The sequence below is a fragment of the Carex rostrata genome, chromosome 4 (assembly GCF_964058835.1).
Source record: "Carex rostrata chromosome 4, lpCarRost1.2, whole genome shotgun sequence".
Taxonomy (NCBI): domain Eukaryota; kingdom Viridiplantae; phylum Streptophyta; class Magnoliopsida; order Poales; family Cyperaceae; genus Carex; species Carex rostrata.
The window spans coordinates 5,455,425-5,474,660 of NC_135921.1; the positions used below are offsets into that span (position 1 = coordinate 5,455,425).

Below are 19,236 nucleotides of genomic sequence, written 5' to 3' on the forward strand. Positions count from 1 at the left end.
CATTATTTCGTATTTTATTATCGCTAAATCGATTTTCACAACATTAGTTCCTATTTTTTTGAATTATTATTTTTTGAATTAATGCTTACTAACAATTCGATTGATAAAAAACATATTTACAACGAGTCAAGCGACTCTAATTCCTAAATTTATTTCTTTATTCTCACGAAATCCTCTAAATTACTCAAAATTACTCTAATCATTCTTAATCACCCTCTAAATTCTTAGATCTACTTTTTAACTAGATCTACTCTTCTAATCTTACATATATACACTCATAATCGCTCTAATACCTTAATCTTCATCTCGCTCCATGACCGGAACCGCTCTTCCGACCGCCGTCGCACTCCGACAACCGGATCTACTCACCATCCACTCCGATCAAGATGTGGACTCTACGCTCCAAACTTTGCTGATACCGCACTCTTGGCTCCGATCAGCTCCGCTCGGTTCCCTCCTCTCTCTCTCATTATCTTCTCCGCTCAAAGAAATAGAGCCGAGCGAAAGAGAGAGGAGGACATGATACATCAGAGATGAGATCTACAAGTAGTGACAATGACGAACGAATATGAAGTGTGAGTTTGGGAAGAGGAGAGAGGGGAGGGTGGCGGCTGGTTCTAGGTTTTCATTGGGCTCTCTCCTTTCATTTTTTTTTTCTTTTTCTTACTTGATAAAGTTGAATTACGACAAACATATTTATAATTGAAATTGGTAACAGTCATGAAATGTGACGTTGCTGCAATAAATTGTGGCAGTAATTTAAATTTGGTCATTGGTCACCATGTACCACTTCCAGTAAAGAAATTACCGTATACAGTTCACGATACTGGTAGGTAATAAACCCCCCCACCAAAAAAAAACAAGAAGAAGAAGAAACTAATATTAGACTAGAAAAAACTAACATCAGATCAAGTTCTAGTAGAAAAAAATACAAACAAACTTCTAATAATACAAACAACGGTTCGATGGAGCTCGCTTTTGACCCTGCTGCAAGTGCAACACGCTTGGCCACATCAAATTTCATCCACCAAACCGTTGCTGCGGTGGACCCCCAATTCCAGCAATTTTAGGTTATATCAACCCTAAATTAAGCCCTAAAAATTAAGTAAACCCTATATTAAGTCCTAGAAATATACTGAATTTATTATATTATTTTTAACCATAAAAAAAACATCTTTTACTAAATTTTTGGATTACAATTACGTTAAATATACTAAATTACACCAAAATATTTTTAGTTACCATCCAAAAAAATTCAAAATTTTTACCTTACTATCGATTTCTGAAAAACTAAGGATTAACTATCGATTATAATTTGGTGCTGTCATTTTTTGGTACAAAATAATTTATATAATATTGTTTGTTATCTCTTTTAACTTTATGAAAATAGATGAGTATTTTGGAAGATAAAAAAAGGACATTAAAGGGGTGCCATTTTCGGTTTGGGAGGAGAAGAGAGAAAGGGAAGAAGGAGAGAGGGTGCACGATTTTTTTTTTTTTAAATAAAGGATCTACCGAACCAACCAACGGTTCGGTCGACCTCTTGGGTGGGATTTTCTGTGGCAGGTGGTTTGGTCAAGTCAAAAGAGAGGTCCACCGAACCAATGATTCGGTGGATAATCCTCTGTTTTTTTTGTAAAATAAGTTTGAACACTGCTCCTTTCATGTGAAGATTTTTTATTTAATTCTATTAAAAAAAATCTAAATTGAGATTGATAGACTGAAAAATCAAGTGTAGTATAATTTTATTTTACAAGGAGTACTAAAAGTATTAATTAATGCATACAAAAATTATAAAATCCAATTAGACAAAATTACAAATTTTCAATTTGCAAGAGGGACTTAGTCGCTTTTTCATTACATAACCATCTGCCTCTGCTCTGATACCGGAGCACATGGTACCCAATCCTGGGATTAATGACTTGAAATTATTTATTGTCACTTCAAAAATATTACAAATTGCACAGAATTTCTCCTTTTCCATTTATTTATAATATAAAAAGGCTAATACTCAGAATGAAAATCTGATATAGAGTGTTCCTTCATGAACACAATTTTAAATTTTTAATGCAGTAAGAAAGTATTGAACAAGTGAAAGATGAGCCCGTAATTGATATTTGGGCTTCTTTTGGGCCTGTTACTATAAGCCCTTGATCACATGTAAGGTTGATTACACGGATATGCAGTGCAAAAGCATAACTCAGCTATAAGAATTCACATCCCCTGAGGTAACAGAAATTTCAAGTTTAGATCCAAGCCCTTCGATCTGTTTTGGCACGAATATTATAAGTTCGGGTGCATTCCTCCTCAAGCCAGATTGATTTGTTTTCTGATTGGTATTACGTCAGATATTTTATTGGTACAAGTTATTTCATTTTCCAAACTCGAATTTTTTTATTCGGATTTTGAATCATGAGAAGTCTTTCTTTCAACCTGTGTTTTTTTCTTTTTTTTTTATCAATAATAGGAATTGGTATTTATCTTGATTTTATTTTATCATTATCTACTGAGAAAGTGCAAACTATCTTATGTAATTATTATCATAGATAGTATTTTATTCATTTGGAATAAAATTGAAGCTTCTATCTATAATAAAAAAATTAAATATAATTTTTTTATTGAAATTATATATAAGTATTTCTGTTTTATTTCAAAATGAATGAAATTCTAATTCGATAAGATATATGTTGAGTTTTTAAGAATTTTTTAAAAAATTCTCAAAAACTCAAAATAAGATTTATTTTATTTTATATAGTCCGGATCTAAACTCAGATATTATCTTTCCTTAGATAATATGGACTTCAGCTATAAAGGGTATTACTTTTTAACTATAAAATTTTCCTCTAATGTAAAAGACAAGATACAAGGTTGAATTGTGATATCTTCTTTCTATTCTCAGAAGTTGAATATACACTTCTACCAATCAAACATCTGTACAGGTCACATCATACATACATACATACATACAGGGGCGGACTCAGAGTAGAATAGGGGAGTAGCCGCTCTCTCTGAATTTCGAGTTTTAGTGATGATCTATGGATATTGATCGACTTTGTCTCTTCTTGAAAATTATTTTGTCTCTCTCTGAATGTTTGATTTGTAATTCGGGTTAAATTTAGTGTTAAAACTTGAATTATGATTGGTAATTATAATTATAAGTTAACGCATCATAAATTATAAGTCAGAGCATTGAAAAATATAAGTCAAAGCATTTTTTTTATTGAGTACCCAATTAATTAATGGGTTTAAATCTGATAAGCTATTTAAACCTGATTTAAAATATTTTTGTCCCCCTACAGAAATTCTAGGTCTGCTCCTGAATGCATATATGACTGTTCTGCTTTTGTACAATGAACACAATGGTTTTGATTGAAAACTTGGAAGGTTAAATAAATCTCTAGTTGCGGGAATTACAATTGGAGGCACCATGGCTGTTGCCTATGCTATAAAAAAAAAGGATAGGTTGTTAATTTCTCCTAAAATGGGGTGTCATATGTGTAATTAATAACTTGATATAATCATTGTATGTTTTATACAGCAGTAAAAGCAAAATATTTTACACAACAAATAAAGGTTTCCAGAAAAACTATTAAATTTCTGTAGTGATAAACAAAAAATCGATTTTAATATTTTACTTGTATTGACTTACTTGAGAAAGGCCAATTGCATTAAAAATGGACCATGAAATTCCGGATCTAAGCTGGTTTAGGAAGTGGCGTAGCATTGTAATACACTTTTGAAAAGGTCCCTGCATATAGCTTCAATCGTGGTCAATAAAAGTACCATGCATTGACTACAAATAGGTTTTACTTTTTGAGTATTGCACGAAATCAATTTGACTATATCACGTAATATATTCATTGGAGCATGTATCAGTAACTCTTTAGATGAGACTATAATAAAATAAAATGAACAAAGATGCTTTAGGATTTGTGGACAATTCAGAGATTTTTTTTTAAAAAAAAACCATAAATTAAAAACAATATTTTATCAAACCAACTTGATTGTTTTGGTTTTTACAAAAATCATAAAAACCCAAATGCTATTTCGGTTCAAGTTATTTTCACAAATTTTGATAAAAAAATTGATGGTAAAACTTATGAAAATATCTCGGACCGAAATAACATTTCGGTCCCGAAAAAAAAATTCGGATCGAAATAGTATTTCGGTTCTTATGATTTTTGTAAAAATCAAAGCAAGTTGATTGTGTAAAATATTGTTTTTTATTTATTCTTTTTTCCAAAAAAAAAAAATTTCATAATAGGTAGCGAGGCAAAAAATATTATAATATAATATAAAGTTAAGTTTGAGTGCAATACCTCCCAACTCATAATATAAACGCCACAACGTTAAACTTCCCCCCTAAAGCTCTAATTTGTAATTAAACAAGACATGAGACAACCAAAAATAACTAGGTTCTTCACAAAAGACCATCCAAAACCTCTTTCCATTATCTCTAAGTGTCTCTTGTTTATCTTCGCCTTTGCATTCGGCATGTTTTCAAACCCCTACCTACAATCTCTCCCGGAGTTCTTCCGATTCTCTGAAACTTCCTTTAACTTCTCGTCGCCAACACTTTTACCAGAACCAGTTAGCGTTTTGCACAACATGTCAGAAGAGGAGTTGCTTTGGAGAGCATCATTTGCACCTAAGATTCGCCATTTGCCATCTACCCGTGTACCGAAGGTTGCTTTCTTGTTTCTGACAAGAGGCGATCTCCCAATGGCTCCTTTCTGGGATGAGTTTTTCAAAGGGCACGACGGTCTGTATTCAGTTTATGTGCATCCTGATCCTGCATATAATGGGTTGATAGCGAAGAATTCAATGTTTTTCGGGAGAAGAATTCCAAGTCAGGTAAGTAACATAATACATGCAATGTTTATAGGAGTAGAACTAGGGTGCTCTTAAGGTCACCAAAGTTTTGGTGAGCTTAATTTTAAAACTCATTAAATCGATTTCAAATGATGAATCCGAACCGTTGAAACCCGCCTACTTTACGTGTGATGCATCTACATGTGAAATTTTTAAATATTCGAATTAATTTAGTATAAAGTCAAGCGGTCAAAAAACGTTCAAAAATGAATGCACTAAAATTAATTTATTAACCTTCTAATTTTGACCACTTGACTTTATACTAAATTAATTCAAATGTTTAAAAATTTCACATGTAGATGCATCACACGTAAGGTAGGCGGGTTTCAACGGTTCGGATTCGTCATTTGAAATCGATTTGATGAGTTTTAGAGTTAAGCTTACCAAAACTTTGAGCACCCTAGTTCTACTCATGTTTATAGAATGAAAAAGTAAAAAAGAAAGGTTTTGCACACTTGAAAAAAAAAAAAAAAAACGAGGAATGCATTACACCAAGTTTCTATTTTTTTTCACCCATCATGTTGCTTTACATTATCAAACTTTTCAAGTTCTTAAATAATAACATTTTTCAAATTGTTACCGAATTTTACATTATCAAAGTTTACAAGTCATGTAATAATAACATTATTTTGAATTTTTACCGAATTTTGCGTTTGTACCAGTAAAATATTTGTTAATTATTTTTTTATTGAATTTCAACTCATCTAGTAATATGGGCTTCACTGTCAAAAAATAATATGGGCTTACTAGTAAAAAGTGACTATTTGTGAGGGTATACCGATGTTTTTTCTATTAGCTACAGTAGTATCTGCGAGGATATACTGACAGTATCGGTCGCAGATACTGTGCCATTACACATGCTAATTTCTAATGACAGATTCCCAGGATAAAAATAAGTAACATACTTGCATACAGCGTGCTAATTTCTAATGTACAATTACACAATCGATTCATGCAGCAAGCAAGGTGGGGATATATAAACATGATTGAGGCCGAGCGCCGCCTCATAGCAAACGCATTACTCGATTCCTCAAACGAGCGTTTTGTTCTCCTATCTGAATCATGCATACCTGTCTACAACTTCACCACAATTTACACATACCTTATAAATTCCAACATGTCCTATGTAGGCACCTTCTATGACTCCAGCCCAACTGGTCTCGGCCGGTACAACCCTGAAATGGCACCGCAAATAACAGTTGAACAGTGGCACAAAGCATCACAATGGTTTGAAATAAATCGAGCATTAGCTGTCAAAATTGTTTCGGATGAAACGTACTTCCCACTTTTTCAGAGGTTTTGCATTAGCCGTAGGAAGTACCCATGTATTTCCGACGAGCACTATATACCAACTTTTATGATTGCAATTTCTTGGATGAATAATGCAAACAGGAGCGTGACTTATACCGATTGGACAGCAAGAAAGCCACACCCAGCGAGTTTCGGAAAGAACGATGTTACATTAGATCTTTTTGAGAAGATCAGGTACAGTGCAAATTGTACCTATAATGGGATAAGCACTAGGGTTTGTTCATTGTTTGCTAGGAAGTTCTTGCCTGATTCGTTGGATTTATTGATGAAACTTGGTCCAGACTTACAGATTTTCGGGCAAACTAATGGTTCGATTTATCATTGAGATGCACTAATTTAGATAAAAAGAAACAAGTAGAAGTTTGACATAGATGTGCTCTTAATGTGAAACGAGATTTCCATTTTTTTAATTCCAAGTTCTGAGTCTTTTATGATGTTTCTATGCCAGCGTTTAGAGAAACATAGTTGTTAGTTCATTCATTGTGAATCTGTGATTGTAATGTGTGTATTTTGGCAAGTATTCAATCTTGTTTTTTATTAGTATTAAAGGGTCCTAGTACATTCCAACATTTCCTAGATGCTATTCTCGAGAATTGAATATTGACAAGTATGCAATCTAATTTACTAAAGAAGATAACAAAATTAGAGATGATTTGAATTATAATTTATCACTCAAATGACTTAAAATAATGCAGTCTGGACCTGATAATAATATCACACTCCAATGGCTTAATAAATAATGGTTTCCATAAACTGAATTTGCTACTATTTAATTGACACTGAGAATTCCAAGCATTTCAGGCGAGTGATTGGAAATTTTTAAAGGCACCTTCTTGCCACTATAACATACTTAATTAGCAACCATCCCAAAGAAACAAAAAATATGGTACAAAAGCTTCTGCTATGAGCTTATCAAATGAAGGATTTGCACAAGTAAATGTGCATGTCATGTCCCAGCAGTAGTTTGCATAAAGGAGAAGATATTAATGTTAGTATGAAAAACAACTTTCATATGTATGTGGTATTAGTAGCTTTTTTAACAAAATTCAAAGGAAAATTCAACAATTTCCATTCGACAATTTTGCTCTGTCCTGAAATAAAACATGACTAGCACCAAAGTGTCATACCGCATGCGTGTATGTACAAAATATTTCATCCATAACATATTTTTCATTCACCACATTTGTTTTGAGTACACATATATATTTATCTTCAGTATTGGTCTAAGACAAATTCAGACCGTCGATTCAAATCAATCATCCAAATTAATCTTTTAACTATATACACGCTTCATGTTTGCCTGATTTGACCGTCCGATTTTTAATTGAATAACTCAGATCAATTTGTAGCTCTTGCTCCAACAAATTCGTAGAAATATAATTAAAGAGTAGCAAAATGTATGCCTTCAATCCATAGTCTGAACGAAATAACAGCCCTCCATATAAACAAGTCTTAATTTTGCAAGTTACTCCTTAATCTTTTCTAATATATACAAGTCATGAAATTTGTTTATTTCCTCCATGCATATTGGCAGCCTATCGTGCTTGATTGAAGTTCTCATACACGCGTTATGCATTTTTAATAGTCCTCTTAAATATAAACAAAAAATATCAATAAAAAAAACGAAGAACCACCTTGCCACGAGCCTTGTACAAAAGAAAAGGAAATACAGGACCTGAATATAAAAATTGGAAACATATCGTAAGAAAATCAATAATATGATGTGTTGGTAAGATAATCTCGATGGCTAATTATATTATTCTCAACTAATTAATAGTTATGATATGCTAGTCAAATATTGTTCATTATATTTTTCAGGAGAAAATCAAACTAAATGATTTATAGAAATTCTCACAAAAAACAAATTAGAAGTAAGTTTATCAATCTGTTAATCTTACTAGCTTTACTAATTATACTATCTTTACTAATTATAATTTTTTTAAGAAAAAATAAGAATCTAGTCCTCATTTGTTTTATTGATACCATGAATCAGGCTTCAATATAAAACTTGTTACGGAAAGTTTAAAAATGATTCAACTTAGTTGAACTTTAAAAAGTGAAAATAAAAGAGATTAAAATGAAAGGAAAAAAAAATACATAACATAAAACATTAAACTCTTCTTATATCAGTGAAGTAAATTTTAATGATCTTGTACTTCTGCCATCAGGTCTTGAACATTCTTAGACTGATCCCTAATGAGAAGATAATTAATGCAAATCCAGGTCAACTTTTTATTCAGCCTCCGTAGAAACAATAATATTACAAGACAAGATAAGACATATTGACTACGTGGTTTTTTTTTTGCAGCATGATACATATAGAAGCTGCGTAATGCACTTACATTCATAAACGTTCGCATTATGCCATAAATTATTGCTGAGAAAATCAATTAAGAATCAAATTTGTGTTTGAAATGTATCAGAAAATAGAAAATAGAATTGAAATAGTAATACAATTGTTCAGATGTATGGATGTAAATTTTCTTTAATTTGTATATAACCTCCTAGCAGCTTGCTAGATTTTTTTCAAAAAAAAACAAAAAAAAAACTTTTGGTAACTTGACTCGACTCTCTAGTAGTGCTTTCAATTTGTTTTTTTAGTAGTTCTTTCAATTTGTTTTTTTGTGCCACTATAAATCCAAAATGTTCAATTTGTCTTTTTGTGCCATTATAAAATTCAAAATGTTCAATTAGGGGAGTTTACAGTTCATATGATTTGATTATTTATATTCTCAAATCCGGTCATGATATTATTTGAGAAACATACCTAAAAGGATTCTCATTAGTACAAACTCATCAGAGTTTGGTGATTGATGCATTTTCAGGAATATCCAGGAGATTTTGATTTTAGGGTATTACAATACCAGTGAAAGTTTACGGTATTCGATTTTATACAGTACTGAAAGTTTCATACCCTGTATTGTTGTCCAAAATTTAATATAATTCCATAGTTATGACAATGTAGTTTTGCAAATTTTGTAAAAAATGAGCTGCATGTGCGATGCATGACACATCACTTCAAAATGAAATTGACTCATGACCCTGACATTAAACTACCAATTAAACACCCTTAGCAATTTTTTTTTAAATTCTTTTATCCACCAAGTATAAGCTATATCTTCATAGAGCATCAGATAACGAGCAGCACTAAATCATCACTTCACATGTGCTCTTACAAAAGCATCAACAGTATCATAGCAGGTATGCTCTATATCCTACACTCTAACAGCCTTCCACGTACAGAGTTAGAACAAGCCTCCGCCAAAATACTAAAGAGACTTTATATTTAAGACGAGGCCAACGGACATGTCTAATTCAAAAACATTGCGGAAGGCAACCTATGTTGAAGGGGCATCATCTGTGAGCTTGACAGGTGGGCCCACCGCCGCAGTAACAGACTTGGGCGAAGTCTCCTCTTCTTTCTCAGGTTGTATGTTCAAGTCAATCTGGGCCTTTAAAGGAGAAGACGATGTTGCCGGTACCTTGCCTTTTCTCCTCTCTGACCCCTCATCATCTGCAGTATTTACAATTCGTTAATTCTATTCACAATTTCAACTTGTTTACTATTAAAATTGCACCAAGGTGTACCAAACTGACAAGTAAAACAACTAAGACATCCTTGGGGTACCATTGTAAAGCTGTCATGTATTTGAACCCCTAACATTTTTTCTAAAGATAACAAGTTTGTCATACAAAAGAGTCCCAAGTTAGATGTAAAAGAATTAAAGATGTCCCATATGTTCATAAAAGCTGGAGATCTAACCAAATTAATTTTTTTTTATTTGAAGTTCAATTGGCTAGCTCCGACCAAAAACAAAAGAGCAAAATTGTGAATATTTGATAAAGATGTGATACCCATTGCGTAGTCTTAATAGTAGAGAATCATTACATATGAATGGGGTAAAAGATGGTCGGTCATATTTGCAATGCAACATGTTTGTGTATAACTCGGAGAAAAGAAAAAGGTGAAGTAATAAAAGAAAGCAACACACCAAAACAATATCATACCAGCAACAGCACTTCCAATAGGACTGGGACTGGGACCCACATCAACAACAATCCCACTCTGACCCTTGGGACCCACATCACCAACATAGGCACCACCAGCACTAGGCTGTGGTGACATGGGTGGGGTGGGGCTGGTGGGGCACGTTGGAGGGTCTGACGAACTCTCACTCTGACCTTTTCCCCCCCTACGCATCATGAGTGTGCGAAAGCGTCTCCTGACAGTATTACACACATTACAAGTGCACGACTGTTTGTGCTTGGGCCCCTTCCCACTAGGTGGCTGGATGCACACAATGCAGGAGCATCCTGGTCGGTGACGCGGGTGCCGTGTAGTAGTCGGCAGATCGGCACCTGCCACAGAAGATCCTGAGATGGATTCTGATTCACCCAGGATGGCCAGGTTTGCCAGAGTGTCTAAACCATCAGATCCATGAATTGCTGCTTCTGATGTTTCATGCTTCACTTTTGATCTCTTTGTTCCGCCACCTGTCTCAAAAATACAAAGCTTTAAATCGGCCAAAGCAGAATTTTATCAAGCACCAAGTGGGCATAACCAAAATACACCTGTATGAGTCCAAAAGGTCTCAAATACAGTACCAGTTAGTTCGTCAAACACATGTGCAAACAGCAAACAAGACCTAATCTGGTCCGGTATGATGACAAGGTTTCATATATTTCGGCCATTTCCAACACTAAACAAATCCTAGACTCTGGTACCTGTTAAGGAAAAATAATTGAAAGCACCCTGGTGGACTGAAGATATTTGCCAGATATGTTTTTGCTGGTATGAGACTTCCATTGGATAGTGAAGTAAACAAAACACAATGAAATAGGAACAATATCAATATGAATGTGGAGATTGTGATTGATAAAAATAGAACACTATTTTTGTATTTATTTTTATAAGAAAACCTTGATATGTTCCAATGTAGGAATGTTTAGATGACTTCAAGAACTATTTTATCATGTTCATGGAATAGATCCAAGCCAATGATATTGTGACACATCACTATGTAAAAAGAGAGCAATTTTTACATGTTGGAACAAATAAAAGAAAACTTAGCATAATTGAACCTAAAATCAGAAAAAAGAAAAATTAATTATTATTTAAGGTCAAGAGTGAAAATACAGAAGAACCCTCACTATATTGCCACAAACCTTTTTTTCTTTTGCCCTCATAGCATCAATCCTTTTTCTCCTGCCCCAAACTCATGACACCCGTTACCTTAATTTATTTTGAGAGATGGGGTGGGGATACTACCCAGAGTACCTATCTAATCTAAACATCCTCCAATCCAAAATTCAAATCAAACTAAAAGAATAATCAAGCAATTGCTGCTCTAACATTCACTGGTACGCACGGAAAGAAGAATGGGAAGTTTATTGTAAGAGGAATCCGTAAGAAGAGAAGAGGTCCACCTTCATATTTGTCTAAGGAGTCACGAATAGAGGCAATTTTAAAATTGTAACATGGCATTACAGGGTTTGATAATGTGAAATATTTTTGGTATCATAGCATCAACCTGAACCTCCTTTTGTAAAACAAAAAAAAAACAAAAATAGGGACTTCTCTCCATGTGATAACAAGTTGGCTTAGTTGTTTGCATTGTGAATTGACATATTTAAACAGTTTTTGCAGCAAAAAATACTTGCTACTAATCGCTATACAGCAAAAACCCGACCTATGTGATCATATTTAAGTATTTGAAGAATAGGCCGGCAACTTAAAAGCATCACTATTTCAAGTACCAAATGACATAAATACTCTACCAGTTCTGTAAGGAATCAATTCGGCAAGCTGCTCTACAGTAAGCTCTGCAGGAGATGAACAAGATGATCTGTTTACAATACAGCAAAAGAAAAAAGAAACAAAAAAGGTTAAAATAATAATAGTCATGATTTATTTTTTCTGGAAATGAAAGGACAAGAGTATTACCTGTCAACATCCCAGGTGTTCTGAGAACAGCTCCATTTAGCATTTAAGAGAGCGTCAACAGGCACCTTGCGCCACTTGTTACACTCTTCGCACTGCACCCACTGGTGTCTCTCTCTGTTAAACCATTGCCATTTTCTTTAATTGCATGGAGTAAGAGAAAAAAAAAATTACAAAACAGTGAAAGTTGAACCTTACCCCATTTGACTAGTCACAAAGTACGTCCTCCTTCCAACCACAGGAGGTTCCTGTTATATATTTAACATCAGCATTATTTTCTCCTCTCAATAAAATTAAGTTATCCTATTCTTGCATCTGAAATTTTGCAAACAAGACCAACAATGCATTGCAAATGTAGTAACATCTCTCATATTGCAACTGGCACCAACCATTAGCTTCCTTATGATCTTTTAGAAACTTATATATAATGACCATTTTGTCCTCAACTCTTGTAATATTGTTTTTCACTAGGTGCAAATTAAGCTTGAATCAAACAAAATGTACTGAATGTACAACAAATATATAATAACACATAATTTCTTACTTAATTTATGGCAACTATATTTGTTCCTATAAGCATAGTACATACAACAAGTTCATATAAAACTGGATATATGTTCAGCCTATTTTGGTTATTTTGAGATATGTTTGCAATATGGAAATAATGAAATTTGCAAAAAGAACCATGTAGTCTACAACTTACACTGTGTTCACAAATTAGTATGCTGGGGGGTAAAGCACAGCGTAATGATCAAATATAAGGGACCACAAGGAAACTAAGCTCTAAATTATATTGAAATTTAACCTGGAATTCTTCAAATTCATTTCCATCAATAACTGTGACAGTCGAAACTGAATTTGAAGGTGCCCTAAGCAGTGACTGCGCCTCTTCCCAGTTCAACTTCAATTCCATAGACTCCTCGGTTTCTATTTTCAGTCTCTTTATTTTCGCACCAAGAGAACTGCCTTTCCTTTTTACGGGCCCCGCTTGTGATGGCGGAGGAGGCTTTGACATGAGGCTCACAAAACCTCCCTCCTGAGGCACGTAAGCAAGACCACTTCCTTTATTCTCTGGGTTGTTTGACCACTCTGGCTGGTTTGCATTAGCTTCTTTTGGCTCAGAGGATGTACTTATTTTAGGGTTATTCTCGGGGGGTGGACAGGTTAAAAATCCATTGCTAGACTTGAGATGTTGAGTTTCCTGCATGTATGAAAAGTAGGAAGTTAATAAAGGTAAAATTAAAAGAGAACACATAGCATGATGGAGAATCTTATTTTCAATGAAGTTTATTTCTGAAATGTACAGAATAAGTTAATAATACACTGGTAAATCAAGCAAAATTTACTGCATTTTTCTTCAATAATCCTATTTATAAGTAATTACAAGAAATAAATGAATAATCAATTATTTACAAACAAGAACAAGAACTACTAAAAGGTTGAAATTTAGATGTATATGGTATACAGTAATGTACCGATTCACCAGAACCTGGAGCAGAGGCCTTTCGAAACCCCATGACAAGTTTTCCTTCTGGGTCAATTCGGCTAAAGGTAACTGTATACATAAAGCATTTATTTAACAAAAAAAAATTATTTTATTTGCTAATAATATCTCAAGTGCAACTATCACCCAACAGTTAGATGAGCGTGGTGGAAAATTCATATTGAATGAATACTGAAAAATTTACCCAAAGGCCCTTTTTTTTAACAAGAAAGTCTGATTGTTGACCCCTCAACTATTTCACTTGATAAGACCCTTCAACTTGTTTTTTATGTTCAATAAGCCCCAGAACACCTGAACTATATTATACCTTGTCAATAAGCCAGCTAATTTATATTAATTGTTACATTGTGCATATTAATAGCACATAATGGTTTTATTGGAACTTGATATCATATAATCTCTTTCTCCATGGAAGTTTAGCAACAGCATCATTACTTAGATTATTAGAGTTATTGATAGAAGGGCCCTACCAAAGAACAACGGCTGATTGAACCAAGTGAAGTAGTTCAGGATTAAACCAAGTGGAACAATTTAGGTGAAAATTGCTGATTAAATCAAATTCACCTTCAGGGGAAAAAGTCAGATTTGTCTCATTCTTTTCTTGTTTTACGAACCAACCTTGATCTTGAAAGACAAAAGCAAATTTTGATATCTCCTTCATTTTGAAGCAAAGACCACAAAATATATTATAAAGCAGTTTGACTGGACTACTATGAAACACAGGAATAAATTTGGTCATGTTTTGCTTAACATATTTTCTTTACCAGGTGTCATTAACCCCAAAAAAAAGTATCATTTGCAAACAAGCAAAGTGTAGCCTTTTAGGTGCCACCCATAATCATTTACACTGAACATTATTCAGCATTGCAGGAATGGTGTTTACCAGTGTCGCCAGCTTGAAGTTGCATGGCCTGAATACAAGGGGTAACACCTTCTAGAACATACATGCGACTGTTATTATTTGGCCAGAATCTGAACTGGAATTGCCATTCCTTGCCACTTGCATCCTGCACTGTCAACGGAAGTCCCTCCGGCTGTGAGATTGTTGGAAAATATGCCTGAGATAATAGTTTCATGTAATCAATAAGACTGTACCTTTTTAGGTTGTACAAATTATTTCAAGAAACCTACAATTTATACTAATAAAAAACAAACCTCGGCACATTTCTTGGGAAGCACAAGACGCCCAATCCGACCTGCGTCACTTGCACTAAGCATCTTCTCAAAAAGAGGAGTTATAACCGAATTTGAGCCTCTTAGAAAGCTAAGGAATTACTTCGACGTATAAAACAAGGGATAAAGAGTTAAAGACCCACTAAACACAATACAATCTCAAAAATCAAATGATCACGTGCTGGCCCCAGAAAACATTTAAATAAACCGTTCAATTTGAAATACAACTTGAATAAGTGTTTAAAACCACGAATCCAAAAAGGTCATCCTAACTCATATAATAAAGGATACTCCCCGTTGATTTGTTGCAACTCCTGACCAGTACTCCTCGGCCAATAGCGCGGCAACACCTGGGAGCGTGCCCTTATGTCCAAACGGGGCCTAGTACCATTTCTCATGTCGCCAACACCACCCCCATCTGTAGGAGAGAAAAACTGTGGCTTCATAGGTGAGCCTGAAGAAGACGGGCCCGCCATCTGACCATGCCCAACCCTGATCTGTTCCTTTTGTTGGAACGTGGGACTCAACACAGGCAAGCCTGAACCTGATTCGTCCCTGTAAACCCCAGAGTTCACATGTGATTCAACATTAGGATCGGAAATATGATGTCCGTGTGGCAACCCATTTGTGCTAGGGTTTGAATTACCCCCTTCAGCACGGTGGTAAATGCTGTATGGGTAAGCTGGGTCCAAACCAGGTGCACCAGACCCATTAGCACCAAACCTCTCACGCGTGATAGGGCTTATAGCATTAAGAGGCATAGCCGGGACCACACTTCTCTCAGGCATTTCATCAAACTTCTTGTCTGCGACATGTTGTTGCTGCTGCTGGTGCTGTTGCAAGGCAGCAGAGGCACGCACTTGCTGGAGGAATTTCTCACTGCAACTGGGGCGGTCGAACTCAAAGGCAAGGCGCTGTTGCAAATCAGACTGCACTGAGTTGGTGTTCCATAGGTTAGAAGCCTGACGCCAGTGACCCGGGAATGGAGTCCCCGCAGGTGGCCGCATTGTTGGCATTCTAGGATGGTGCATAGATGGTGACGGTACCCAAACCGGGCTTGGTGCCTGTGTGGTGCATAAAAAAAAGATAGGTTAAGATGAAAATAACACTTTGAAAGGGAAAAAAATAAAGAAACCTTCTCCAGAAGAACAAAAGAGACAATCAAAATGCTTTAATGGATGTGATCTTTTGTCAGTGGTCTGTCTCTTGAATCCGTATCCTCTGAGATATCTCAAATTTTCAGTTCATCCATAGTGGACCAATTTTTTTCCGGTGCCTATTCACAATGCAGGGGGGCAGTATTATTGTGCTTTGAGATTCATGCAGAAAGGATTTGAACAGTCCAGACTTTTCAGATCAACTCAAAGTTTGAGATATCTCAGGGGTCATGAATTCCTGTCTCTAATCTCTAAGTATTAAAATGCTTGGATTAGAAAATAAAAGGTTATGTTAAAACCTCCAATGGGCATATTAATGAATGTGACATCAAAAAACTTCTCTATTTTATATTTTTTTTCAAAAGAAAAAAAAAATCCATCTATTGCCAATAAACCCAGATGCAAAAAGGCCTCTCTTTACTAAGGTATGGCGACCAGTTCTCATAGACTATTTCTTACAGGAAGCCCCCTTTATTAGATGCAAAAAATTCCCTCTCTATTTGCAGAATAAAAATCACTACTAATTAAGGAAAATATAACTTACTGAGGATCAGAGTTGGTCTCCAATTTAGGTACTTGTGTTTGAACAAGTTAACAAATCTAAAAAAATTTACATAAATAGTGGAGAGGGGTTTTCTTTAATAGTAATAAGGTTTTTTGCTAATTTCCCTGAGAAGGGAGGTCTCTAATAAAAAATTTATTTGACAGTGCAATTAAGTCTGCTATGATAGCAAACACTAGTAGGCAGTGCACTAGTATTTCTATTCTACTTGGATAATTTGGTGCTTCGGTTTAAAATAAGGTCAACTGATCTTTGCCTAAATTTTAAATGGAGAGAACTAAAGAAAAAGTTAGACAAAAAGATACAGAAATTTTCATTTTGGCCCCTTACCATTCCAAAAATTTTCCGAGCACAGGCCATGCAATCAACCCCACCAGCATCCAGAAGCACATAAGAAGGTAGTGACACTATGCACCCACAATGCACTCTCTGTGAAAGATAAGCCAACAAACTTGTAATATTATTATGTATACACTATTTTATATAAAACCGCAAAAAATTATTATGTTTGTTATATATGCACTCCCTGTGATATATAAAGTTACTACATCTAAGTATGCAATTCAAGTGCACCGCAAACGAAATTATTATCTTTTCTTCTTTCAAAATTTAATCCCTTTGAAAAATTATGGGTGCAAAAATACATAAGCAATAAATTACCTTCCCACAAGCCTCACAACTCCTCCAACCAGCCACCTCTAAGTGAAATGTTTCACAGAAATTCCCTTGCTCATATATGCACCTGCAATAATTTAATACATACATAAAACAACAATTTTGCAATTATCTAATAAACAAGATCAAGACGAAACACCACAGAGTATATTTGTGGCAACTGAAGACGAAAATCATACTTTACACTTTTCCTACACGCAGGTTGTTCAAAATATATAAAATCCCCTAACATTTTATGGCTAAAAATCACAATTTCACTAAACTGTTTTTAATTGATTGGCAAAAAGTCACAGCAATACCTGCAAAACCCAGAACTAACCAATGTACATCTAATCCAATTTTAATTAGTGGTTACACACTTTTGACATTACGATTTCAAACAACAAAGTAACACCTGTACAAGAACTTTTTGTCTACACTGCGTACAACTAACTGGGACCCACCCAAAACAAAAGAGATCGAAAAAAATCAGAGTTCTCGAGCTAGACAACAACACTAACTAGCCTCAGTTATACACACGGTATCCTACATATTTCAAATTTATCAAAACCAAGTGTACTCACATGCTCGAGAGAGAGCGAGCAAGCGAGAGAGAGCGAGCAAGCGAGAGAGAGGGGGGAACACGTACAAGCAACGATCACAGAGGTCGGCGAATTCGCCCGAGCGAAGCCTCCATCCGCGGCGGCGATGGCCGTCGGACTTGGTAGGCTCCTTGCAGAAGGTGTTGAAGCATGTCCGTTGAGGAGGGGCAGGCGCCGCCGCGGCCACGGAGGACATGGCGGAGCTCCGGCGACAACCCTCAACCCTAGGTGTGACTTGTCGAGCGAGAGAGCACTAATCTTTGTCGGGATTATTTGGAGGCACGAGAAATGGGGGTTTGGGAAGAGATGGAATCGCGAGAGTAATAAGAGAGAAAAAAGAAAAGGGGAATATGTAGAGAAGAGGGACGAAAAAGGAGCTTTTTAAAGGCCCCCATTGAAGAGTAGGTTTTTCGTGGACTCGGTTCATCGTTTGCTATTTGTTCCTTTTTTTTTATCTTTGTATTTCTTCATACAAAGTTTTCTTATATTATTAAGGTTGATATATTTGTAATTTGCATAGTTTACTTATTTTGTTTTATTTTACTATATTAATTGTAGTTATATATTATTATCTACCTATTTGAAAATTATCCAAAAGAATATTATTTTTTGAATTCCTAAAACATGTAAAATAAGGATAGTTACATTATTTAAAATAGTGATATGAAAATAGTTACTTTGAAAATGTAGCTGTGTTAGTATTGAATACATGTCAAATATGAATTCGTGTTTGACTCTCTACATAGTGAAATAAATATTTAACTATATCTTTTTAACTGATACAGTGAAGATTCATTAAATTATGGCTTTAGAGTTTAGATACAACAAAATATGAACTTAGCCATGATGCATTAACTACACTAAATACATATATATGGTTCCTCCGAGTTTGTGCACGGTGACAATGAGTCATTTCCTCTCCTTGTATATTTTTGGATCTGGAACACTACAACGACGACATACTTTATGTGACTAATAATGACAAGTATCAAAATTTTATTTTTACGACTCTTTTTCCACTCTTTTCTTAATTAGAAAGTTTAAGTCTTACTTAAAATACAAACTAATTCGTATATTTTTAGTTCAATGTTTTTAAAACCTAAAATCCTATATTTATTTTTAACAATATTTAGAAATAAATTATTTTAATATATGCACATATATAAAGTGTAGGTATCCTATAATTTTAGTAAAGTCGTATTACCGTATATTCATCATATAAAATATATAATTTCTATTCATATACATGTAACATATTATCCTACAGAATTGAATGAATATTATTCATTATTAAATTATAATCTTGAATTATATCTGTATTTTAATATTTGAATGAATATTCAATGACAATACTAATGTTAATCTGATATATCATATAAAATACTTTTTCTATTCAGAATGAGAAATTTTTACTTATTAAGAACGTACATTAGTCTATATAATGTCTTGTAAACCACATC

At 34.5% G+C, this 19,236-nt stretch overlaps 2 protein-coding genes across 3 annotated transcripts; one reads left to right on the forward strand and one right to left on the reverse strand.

The window, feature by feature from the left end:
• Nucleotides 1–4,370: 4,370 nt before the first annotated feature.
• On the forward strand, nucleotides 4,371–6,692 carry LOC144552836 (glycosyltransferase BC10-like). The gene is made up of 2 exons (XM_078300837.1): nucleotides 4,371–4,854; nucleotides 5,831–6,692. The coding sequence occupies exons 1-2, from the start codon at nucleotides 4,393–4,395 to the stop codon at nucleotides 6,506–6,508; spliced, it is 1,140 nt and encodes a 379-aa protein (XP_078156963.1). The 5' UTR covers nucleotides 4,371–4,392; the 3' UTR covers nucleotides 6,509–6,692.
• A 2,456-nt stretch (nucleotides 6,693–9,148) lies between these two features.
• Nucleotides 9,149–18,128, reverse strand: LOC144552835 (B3 domain-containing protein Os07g0563300-like). 2 transcript variants are annotated; one of them, XM_078300835.1, is made up of 13 exons: nucleotides 17,824–18,128; nucleotides 17,181–17,262; nucleotides 16,851–16,949; nucleotides 15,093–15,865; nucleotides 14,784–14,883; nucleotides 14,512–14,686; nucleotides 13,600–13,679; nucleotides 12,930–13,325; nucleotides 12,323–12,372; nucleotides 12,128–12,241; nucleotides 11,962–12,029; nucleotides 10,192–10,677; nucleotides 9,149–9,697 (listed from the first exon to the last, which is right to left on the reverse strand). In XM_078300835.1, exons 1-13 carry the CDS (start codon nucleotides 17,970–17,972, stop codon nucleotides 9,522–9,524), a joined length of 2,748 nt encoding a protein of 915 aa, XP_078156961.1. In that variant the 5' UTR covers nucleotides 17,973–18,128; the 3' UTR covers nucleotides 9,149–9,521. The 2 variants fall into 2 exon arrangements, with proteins under 2 accessions (XP_078156961.1, XP_078156962.1); XM_078300836.1 differs by having other exon boundaries at nucleotides 10,176–10,677.
• Nucleotides 18,129–19,236: the final 1,108 nt, after the last annotated feature.

Coding starts and splice junctions, on each gene's coding strand:
- LOC144552835 (XM_078300835.1), bottom strand. CDS start 17,972: ATGTCCTCCGTGGCCGCGGCGGCGCCTGCCCCTCCTCAACGGACATGC. Junction 14,687..14,783: donor TTCCCAAGAAATGTGCCGAG/GTTTGTTTTTTA, acceptor CTATTATCTCAG/GCATATTTTCCAACAATCTC. Junction 10,678..11,961: donor ATTGATTCCTTACAGAACTG/GTAGAGTATTTA, acceptor TTTTTGAGACAG/GTGGCGGAACAAAGAGATCA.
- LOC144552836 (XM_078300837.1), top strand. CDS start 4,393: ATGAGACAACCAAAAATAACTAGGTTCTTCACAAAAGACCATCCAAAA. Junction 4,855..5,830: donor GGAGAAGAATTCCAAGTCAG/GTAAGTAACATA, acceptor CGATTCATGCAG/CAAGCAAGGTGGGGATATAT.